Here is a 10,100-nt window from a genome sequence, read left to right on the forward strand (position 1 = left end):
ATGTAAGCACCTCGGAAAAACTATCACCACTCATCCAAGTACCAAATATTACAACATTAATATGCAGTTTCGACTCTTTCGAAGCCTTCCTTTTACATTGCAATGAAAATCATAATATTACCACTTTAAGAGTTGGTTGGGATACTCATTATATCGAAGATTACGATGAAAATGAGGTTTTGGTAAATGCACTTTCAAATTTCTTTAAAAATAATAAATCATCATTACGTTCAATTATATTTCCAAAATCATCATCAGAAATTTTAGACAATTTAGTAGAACTTATCAACAAAGAAAGAAATAATAATAATAATAATATAAAAAATATAACTTTTAAAATTTTGGATTCAAATTTTTTAAAAGAAATATAAATAAAAATTAATTATTTTAGATTCAAATAATAAAACTAATTATACACCAGGAACTAGTAGTTTAATACATCCACTTTATTTCTTTATTTATTTCTTTATTTATTTATTTTATGATCCTTTAAAATTGAGAATAAATGTTTTGGTTTTATAAGAAAACAATATACTATTGCTGTTTATATATATAAAAATAAGATTAGTTATTTAAAGAAATAGATATCTTAAAGATTATATATTGCTTTTGTTTTTGTTTTTGTTTTATATATTACCTTTTAATAGCTTATTTCTTTGTTTCTTATAAATTAATCTTTTTTAAATTTTTTTTTTGGGGGCAGGTTTATATTTTTTTATAACATTATTTAAAAAAAAAACTAAATATAATTTTATTTTAACAGATATAAAATCATAATGAATAATTGAAATAAGATTTACTTATATTTAAATTATTTTTAGGAAAAATAAAAGAAAAAGAAAAAGAAAAGGATTCATCACTTAATAAAACTATAATTTTTTATTTTTTTAACTTTATTTTATTTTATTTTATAAAAAGATAATTAATTAATAGAATAACGAGTATAATAGAATATTAGATGTTGATGTCACTAAGTTTAACTATAGTTCTATAATATTGAAATTGACCTAATAAATTTAAAAAACTTCTATAATAAAATCCAATTTCACCTTTAATAGTATTTTTTATAGAGTTCTAAAACTATGGTCCAAGAAAAGTCGCTATTTTCTTTATATGTTCTTCATCTATAACCATTTGAGATCTATCATTGTTGCTCTTGTTTCTACCCGATTGATAGCATTTAATATTTGTCATAAAAAATAAAAAATTAAAAAAATTAAAATTATGATTTTGGTGATATAATTTACCCATTTATTAAAATAACAAATAAAATGCACTACTATAGTTGATCTATAAACAGACAGTATGTGTGGTTAATTTTAAAATAATTAACCATATTTATATAATATTATTGAAAAAAAAAATATAAAAAAAAAAACACATTTCTTTATTTAAAAAAAAAAAAGAATAAAAAAATTAAACTGAAACTACTATAATATTATTTTTATAGAGATGTAGTTATTTTTAAAATACATATAATTATTTTTTAAATTTATAAAGCATCATATGATAACGTATATATAAATTAAACAAAATATATAATATAAATAAATATTAAAAAAAAATTTAATAAATAATCACAAATAGTATTTTTATGTTCCATAATTTTTTTTTTTTTTTTTAATAAATTTTATTTTATTTTATATTATTTTTTTTATTTATTTTTTTTGCACATATCAATCAATTTTAATAAAATATAACTAATAATTTATTATTAATTCGGAGTTCATTTTTTATTAAAGATATTATTGTATTGCTTTTTTTTGAATAAATTTAAAAAATAATTATTTTAAAAATAATCATGATATACACAATCTTTATGAACCATTTTTGGATAATCAACTCGCATTTATTTTTTAATTTTTATAATTTTTATAAATTTTTAATTTATTTTTTTAAATTTTTTCCTTTTTGAAAAATTTTTTTTTTTTTTTTCTTTTCACAAAATTTCATTTTTATATTCATATCATAATATTTTTTTATTACATATTAACAATAATTATATATTTTATAAAAATAAATTATTTAATACCAAATCATAATAATAATAATAATAATAAATAATTTAATACAATCATAATAATAATAATAAAATAATTTAAAAATGGAATCCCCAATTATTTCCTTTTTAAATTATGCTATACAAATTTTATCTTTATTTTCCTTATTATCAATAGTAATTGAGTGCAGAAAAATAAAAAATATTTTAAAGCAACAACAACAACAACAACAACAACAACAACAACAACAACAACAACAACAACAAATTAATAATAATATTGAAGCTAGTGCTTCCATAAATTTGGACTCCTTAGAAAATTCAACACCTACTTCCTCTTCTTCTCATTCCACTTCTTCTCCCTCCTCTTCTTCACCATCATCTCTAGTATCTTCCGTATCTTCTTTTTCTTTACCACCATCATCACCATCAACATCTTCTTCATCATCACTAGAATTACAATCAATAAATATTGTTAAAGATGTTATTGACAAGGTAAACACTGAAGAATTTAAAGAATCAGAATATACATATGGTTATTCTCAAACTCACGTTCACAATCACGTTCACCTTCACGCTCATTTTCACGTTCACGTTCACCTTAACGACAATGGTTATAATTCTGAGGACGATTTCTTCGACAACAATGAATTTAGTAATTTCTCAAGAAAAGAAGAATCTTGTGATACCTCAGACACTGGGGGATATAGTGATTCCTCAGATAATGAAGGATATAAGAGCCTATCAGAAATCGAAAGATGTAGCACATTATCAGAAAATGAAGGATATAGTACCCTATCAGAAATCGAAAGATGTAGCACATTATCAGATAATGAAGGATTTTCTAATCTATCAGACGTTGAAGGTGGTAGTCAAGATAGCCCAATGGAAAGAAGTAAAAGTCCAGTCTACCAAAATGTAAAAGTTAATAAAGTCGAATTATTTGAAGAAAACAATAATGAAAATCTTGTATTTTTAGAATACAACGATGAATATGGTAGATTCATTATCAAAGAAATATCTGGACATAAATATAACAAATATGAAGACCAAAGCTATGGAGACTCCGATGAAGAAACAATTCCAAAAGATATGGATGAAGAAACAATTCCAAAAGATATGGATGAAGAAAGTGAAGCTTCACAAAATTTCAGTGAAGAATGTAAAGGTAATGCTGTCATAGCCAACGGCTTACACGATTCATTTTTCAATGAAAAATTTGCCAATACAACTATTGGAGAAAGTGAAGATTTTGTTAATCATTATCAAATAGTTCCATATGAAAAAGATTTTGGTAAAAGTCAAGAATCAATTGAAGTCGGCTTATCACCAGAGGTTTGCTATTTATTAATCGAATTTCCAGTAAAACCAGAAAGTGAAGAGACTCAATATTCAGAACAATCATCAGATGGCAATGCCAAAATAGAAAAAAATCTTCAAGAGAGTAGCTCAATAATTATTTATAAAACAACTAGCTTTGATAATAATGAAGTCGAAGATGTAGAGGAAGAAAAAGATAATGGAAAGAGTCAACTTAGAGAAACGAAAAAAGCCAATTGCGATGATGAATATGGTCTTGGTTTCTTATTAGAAGAAAATGCCGAGATCCCAGAAAGTATCCTTCTATTAGAATATGTTGTTGAAAAAAGGGAAAATACTTTCGAAGAAGAATTAGAAATCCTTATAGCTGATTTCAATAAATTTCATCTTAACTAGAGGTTTTTACTGTTGAAAAATATAGATAATGCAATATAAAAAAAGAAAAAGAATTATTAAAGTATTTAAATCATTTTGAAAATGTTGTTGTTTTTAAGCTCACCGTCGTTTCACCACCAACACCACTTAGATATTCCAATTTCAGCTACTTTTAGAAAGGGTCTATAGTTTTGGGTCCCATTAGGTTTCTCATTTTAAAGCTCATTATTCCCCGCCACCTCCGCTACAATTCTTTGGATCGTCCAACATTGAATAATATGAAAATTGTTACAAAAATTTATTACCTTCAATATTAATATATAATTAGGATATAATAAGTACTATTCAACCAATAATCAAAATTTTTACATTCAAATATTAAGAAAATTGCAGTTCGTTTTTAGAACTAATTCTCCTCCATTCAAAAACAATTTACAGAATATATTTTAATATTAAAAAATTATTCATTAAAAATAAACCCTATATTAGATCAAATATAATAATTAAAATTAACAAAATTTTGTTAATTTTTGTAACTTATTTGTTTATTATTATGTATAATATTTTATTTTATAAAACTCAAAATTATATTTATGATACTTGTTTTACTCTTAATTAAGAAAAGAAAGTAAAAAATGAACAAGCTATCAGTTAAAAACAATTAAAAAAACCACATCCAGTTTATATTAAAAAATTTACAAAAACTATTTTCTTTTTCTTTTTTTTATTTATTATCTATTAAACAGATAAAAATCATTAATAAACAATCAAATTAATTTACTAAAATACAAAATAAAATTAAACTGCCTTATTATTAGCAAAAATTATCGTTATCGTTATAAAACTTGATCATTACAAAAAAAAAAAAAAAAAAAAAAAAATTTATTACATGTTGAAAAATAAAATTTATTAAATTAACATTATTGCTATAAAAATTTCTTATTCTCTTGAATGTTCTTTATTTTTTTTATTTTCCCCAAATGTAACGCTTAATCTTTTTAATTTACTTGAAAAGCTATTTCTCTTCTTTTTCTTATCAGCAGGAGCTGTTGGTACTGCAAATTGGAAATCTTGATTTGTTTGTTGATTTTCATTATTTTCATTATTATTTAGTGGTGTATAATTTATTGATGGAGATGATAATACTGATTTAATTGGGGTATTTGGTGAATTATTATTACTTGAAATACCACCACTATTAATACTGGTCGTTTCTGATGTCAATGAAGATGAAGAATGAATTTGATACAATGTTGGTTTTCTATCAGTACCGGCACTAAAACTTAATCTAAATCTTTTTATAAAACCTTTTTCTTTAGCTTCACTTGCTGATGGTAATGTTTGATTATTAATATGATGGATTTGATTCATTTCATTTTGATCTGAAGCACCATTAGTTGATTGATTACGATAAATAAGAATTGTGGTTCTTCCAAAGTCATTTACCCAATCTCTAGCCTCTTCCTCGGTTGGTAGACTCCATTTATAAACCTTGTTTGGGATGAAGAATAATACACTATTTGGCGAATCTGGATTAATTTTCATTGAAACATCGTGTAAACTTAAAGTTTTTCTTAATCTATAGAAATACTTTTTATTCACCAATACCTCTTTATTTGTTGCGGTTGAGGTAGCTAAACCTGTATTTATACTATTTGCCAAATCTTCTTTATTATTATTATTACTCTTATTCCTATAGTTACTGAGGTTATTATTTGATGTGGTTAAATTGAATTCTCTATTATGGTGATGATGGTGATGATTATGCTTTGATTCACTGTTTGATTTTGATTTAATTGGTTTAGTTATTAAACAAATATCTGATAATAAAAACAAATAATATTGTTTGTTATTTTTATTCAAAGATTCTAATAAACCCTGTTTGACGAACCATCTACCGCTTTGGATCAAGGAAACATTATCTTTTCTTTGAAGCATGATATCCATACTCATGATATGACTATGTTCGAATGACATTTCCAACTGAGTTTGAATATAGTTGCTTGTTTCTTTTATTAAAGTATAAGCTGTCTTAATATCTTTATATTCAGAGTGAGTAATTGGTGTAATTTGTGCCAACTTTTCAAATACTGATAGATACTTTTGAATTTTATTAATTGGCAAACTTAAAAGTGATGACAAATCATTCTCTTCTTCGGGGAATTGCTGGTTTAATTGATTTCTTATACCTTCCAAAAATATTGTTAAATCTGGGTTTAATTTACACCAATTCAAAATATTTGTAGCAAACTTGAAATTGAACGTATAGATACCATATTGATTCTTTATCTGTGAAATATTCTTTACAATAAATTGAGTTATCGAATTGATTTGATTTGAACTATTTTTAGCATTGATCGAAACATTTGTAAACTCTTCATTATTATTTAACAATATTTTCTCTTGAGGTTGATCTCTTTCAGTTTCAAAATTCATAATAAAAAATGGTGATCTTGAAATCTCTGAAACAATCTTTAGCAATTCGTTGTGAATCTCTGTTAATGACTCTATATTTGAAAAAATTGAACCAATCTCCTTATAGTTTAACAATGGCTTGTTGATTCTAAATTTCGATTGAATTGGTAATAAATATGACTTTAATACTTGATCTAATTGTCTCTTGTATGTAAATTCATTTTCGATCAACTGTGAAAATAATTTAATCCATATTTTTTTATTAACCTGGCTTGTTGAGCTATTATTTAACTTCCAGTTCGATTGAAATACTCTATATCTTCTTCTTACCAACCAACCTCTTGTTCTAGCTTGTAGTTTAATTAAAATTTCTAATTCTAAATTGTTTGTAATTAAATTTGATTCTTTTTGTTGTTGCTCTTGTTGATTAAATTTAAATAATTTTGGTACATGTGGATATTCTTTTATATATGGCTTCACATTAACAATACAGCATCCTGTTACTAAATTATTGCAGTCTATTACACCAATAGTAATTGAATGTTTTTTTAATTTTATAATATTACAACATATTATTTCAATTAAATTATTATTTTGATTTATTTGAGTTTGTTGAGATAATTGATTGCTATAATAATAATAATAATAAAATATTTAATTAATATGTATAGAAAGTTTATATAATTAAAGTAAATTTCAAACTTACATTTTAACAATATTTGATTGATAAACTACCCAAACTTTTTGAACTGTTGAATCGACACCAAATTCCTTCCAACCATTTGGGAATTGAGTTTGATTTAATTTAAGTACACCTTCTTTATCATATTGTTGTAATGGTATTGATTCATCTAATTGTAACTGGGCCTGTGATTGTGATTGTTGTAAAGGCTGTAGTTGTTGTTGACTAGTACTTAATAAATTTGCAGTATTTACTCTTAATAATTTATTAAATGATTGTGGCCTCTTTCTTTCTTTAAATATTGAAATTGGGTTTGTAGTTACACAAGAATCAAAATTTGAACTTAATAATTTACCAACAATTTTTGATTTTTGTTGTTGTTGTTGTTGTGATTGTGATTGATGTAACTGTTGTGATGACTGCGATTGTTGTAATGGTGATGGTTGCTGTGGTTGATAAGCGCTACTTGTTGACAATAAATTACTACTACTACTTTTATTTGTCATATAACTATTATTACTAACACTAATTTCACATATACTATTATTACTAATATTTAATTTTTCTATATCTATACAAGAATTATTATTATTACCATTATTATTATTACTATTACCATTATTATTATTTATACTATTGCTATTATTAAAAGATGATTGTTTTTTTAATGGTTGTTCTGATGATTCTAATTGATCTTTAATTGATTCTAAAATATTTACAATATCTGAAAACTTTGGTCTATTTGTATTTTTATATGAACAACACTTTAAACAGAGATCATAAAATTGCACTGGACAATCATTTGGTGAAGGTATATGTGAATTTAATTCTTCTATGTTAATATCGAAACCATTGTTTGCATTTCTAACCCAATAGTCTTTACCTGGCCTTTTCAGTGTTATCAATTCAGACATTAAAATGCCAAAGGAAAAAACATCTATACTCCAATCGTATTTTTGTTGTAGTAATACCTCTGGTGCCATGAAGCTTGGTGTACCACAAATGGACATTCTTCGTAACCTATAATGAGCGGCTCTACCATTACCATTGAATGCATAAGGGCCTTCAGTCTGCACCACTTCAGGATCTGATTCTTCTTCGCTAGAGCTACTGTCTGAGCCGCTGCTATACTGACTGCCAATACGAGCAAAACCAAAATCGCATAACTTTATCTGATTTCTAGAGATATCCAATAAAATATTCTTTGACTTTAAATCTCTATGCAATATATTCTTTGAGTGTAAAAATAGGAATGTTTTAGCTACACCCAGTGCAATGTTGACACGTGATATCCATCTTGGTGCCTTTGGAGTTGATTTGAGGTATCTTCTTAAATCCAATCCTTCTATAAACTCTGTAATTAAATAAAAACCTGTTTCATGCCTACATGCACCAAAAAAATGAACTACCAATGGATGTCTAATATACCTTAACGCTTTAACTTCTCTTTCTGTATATTTACAATACTCGGCATCATCAAACATTGTTATCTTTTTTATTGCTACATCTACACCCAAATAACTACCTCTGTGAACACACCCAAAATTTCCTTTACCAATTAATTCTTTAAATAACAAATCTTCATATTCTATATTCCATAATGATGAACTTGGTAATCCACCAACCATTTTATATTTGTTATTTTATTTATTATTACTAATATTAGGATTATATATATATAATTTTTTATTATTTACTATTACAATTATTACAACTATTATTTTTTACTTTACAAATTTATTATTATTATTATTTTTCTGTTTAATTTTTTTTTTTTTTTGATTATTTTTTATAATTTTTTTTTTTATTATAATATAAAAATATAAAAAAATAAAATTTTTATAATAATTTTTTATTTATTTCTTATATAAAAAAAAAAAAAATAGTTATTTTAAAATTATCCTTTTTTTTTCCTTTTTGTTATTTTTGCTACCAAAGTGATAAAGGGTTACAATAAAAAAAAAAAAAAAAAAAAGAAAAAAAAAAAACAATATTAATATTACACAAAATTATAAAAATACAAATTAATATATGAGAAAGATGTTAAATTTAGATTTTAACACACCAAAAAAAAAAAAATCAAATGCATGAATAAATAAAAAAAAAAACAAATAAATAAATTAACAATTATTATTTAAAAATCACACGCACACTTTTAATAAACACAAAAACAAAACCAAAACCAATCAAATATAAAAATCCTTTATTCATTTACTATAAAATATAAAGTAATAATATTTCATATGATAGTGATGGCTTTTTGCTAAAATAATTTAATAAAATAAAAAAAAGAAAAAAAAAATTAAAAAAAAAATTAAAAAAAAAAAAGAAAAAAAAAGAAAATAAAAATTTAAAAAAATTAAAAATAATAATCCCAAAGATGGATTAGAGCGGTTTCCTATTAAATATTTAGAGTGGAGCCATTTGTTTATTTATTTGCTTATATAATAATACTCTATATCTTCATTGTTTTTGTGTAAACACCCATCACCATCCAAACACCACACACATACAACCCACTGTAGATACACAATAGATTTATTAGGAAAAAAAAAAAAAAAACAAAAGAAATAACTAAAATGTTAAATATATAATTTTTTAAAATTTTTCTTATTCTCTTTTTTTTTACTTTTTTTTTTTTTTTAATATTTTTATTTTTTAGTTTTATTTATTTAGGTTAAATAAGTTACTTCACCAGTTTCAATCATAAATTTGATAATTTGACAATTTTTCATGTGTGGATGCTTTTTGTCTAATAAATGATAGAAAAAGTCACAGTGGCCAACAACAGCAATATGGGATTCTGGTCTACTTAGAAGGTATTCTTTAAAATCTTGGACTCTTTTAGCAATTACTTCCTCTGGTTCTTTGAATGGACTCTTTTTAAAGTACTCTTCATGGTCAATGGTAAAGTCTGATTTAATCTCTTCAGGAAGATACCACCAACGCTCTTCAATAGTGCTAAAGTCAAACTCTGGGAACTCTGTTTTAACAATTGATATTGGTCTACCGTTGTCATCACTTGTAGTCAATGTTTCTCTATGCAAAGGACATACAACACAATTAATCCCTTTATTTTTAATTAGCTTGCTTAATCCTCTTCTGGTAGTATCCAAAGCTCTTGTCATTGGTGTTGTAATTACGACTTGAATATTTTGTAGATGAATTTCTGCATTATCTGCCAATGCACTTGCTTGACCTTCACCAATTTCTGTTAATCTTGCATCAAATAAAAATGGGTCAACTCTATTATTTGCTAAAAATGCAACATTAAAAGTTGATTGACCCATGTCTAATAATATAAATTGT

The 10,100-nt window shown here is 24.2% G+C and overlaps 4 protein-coding genes across 4 annotated transcripts in view; 2 read left to right on the plus strand and 2 right to left on the minus strand.

Moving 5' to 3' along the window:
• The window catches only part of DICPUDRAFT_157824 (uncharacterized protein), a gene marked incomplete at both ends in the record, with an annotated part of 1,247 nt that extends 876 nt beyond the window's left edge, over positions 1 to 371 (plus strand). Inside the window, one exon of the mRNA XM_003292979.1 lies at positions 40 to 371. Coding sequence (XP_003293027.1) covers positions 40 to 371 — 332 coding nt within the window. The remainder of the gene's footprint in view (positions 1 to 39) is intronic.
• A 1,733-nt stretch (positions 372 to 2,104) lies between these two features.
• Positions 2,105 to 3,715, plus strand: DICPUDRAFT_157826 (uncharacterized protein; the record flags this gene model as incomplete). The annotated part of the gene is made up of 1 exon (XM_003292980.1): positions 2,105 to 3,715. One exon carries the CDS (start codon positions 2,105 to 2,107, stop codon positions 3,713 to 3,715), a length of 1,611 nt encoding a protein of 536 aa, XP_003293028.1.
• Positions 3,716 to 4,633: 918 nt separating this feature from the next.
• DICPUDRAFT_157827 (uncharacterized protein) lies at positions 4,634 to 8,419 on the minus strand (the record flags this gene model as incomplete). The annotated part of the gene is made up of 3 exons (XM_003292982.1): positions 4,634 to 6,340; positions 6,422 to 6,737; positions 6,816 to 8,419. The coding sequence occupies 3 exons, from the start codon at positions 8,417 to 8,419 to the stop codon at positions 4,634 to 4,636; spliced, it is 3,627 nt and encodes a 1,208-aa protein (XP_003293030.1).
• A 1,044-nt stretch (positions 8,420 to 9,463) lies between these two features.
• On the minus strand, positions 9,464 to 10,081 carry DICPUDRAFT_157828 (uncharacterized protein; the record flags this gene model as incomplete). Its single annotated transcript, XM_003292983.1, has 1 exon — positions 9,464 to 10,081. One exon carries the CDS (start codon positions 10,079 to 10,081, stop codon positions 9,464 to 9,466), a length of 618 nt encoding a protein of 205 aa, XP_003293031.1.
• Positions 10,082 to 10,100: the final 19 nt, after the last annotated feature.

This window comes from Dictyostelium purpureum, assembly GCF_000190715.1.
Source record: "Dictyostelium purpureum unplaced genomic scaffold DICPUscaffold_389, whole genome shotgun sequence".
NCBI lineage: Eukaryota > Evosea > Eumycetozoa > Dictyosteliales > Dictyosteliaceae > Dictyostelium > Dictyostelium purpureum.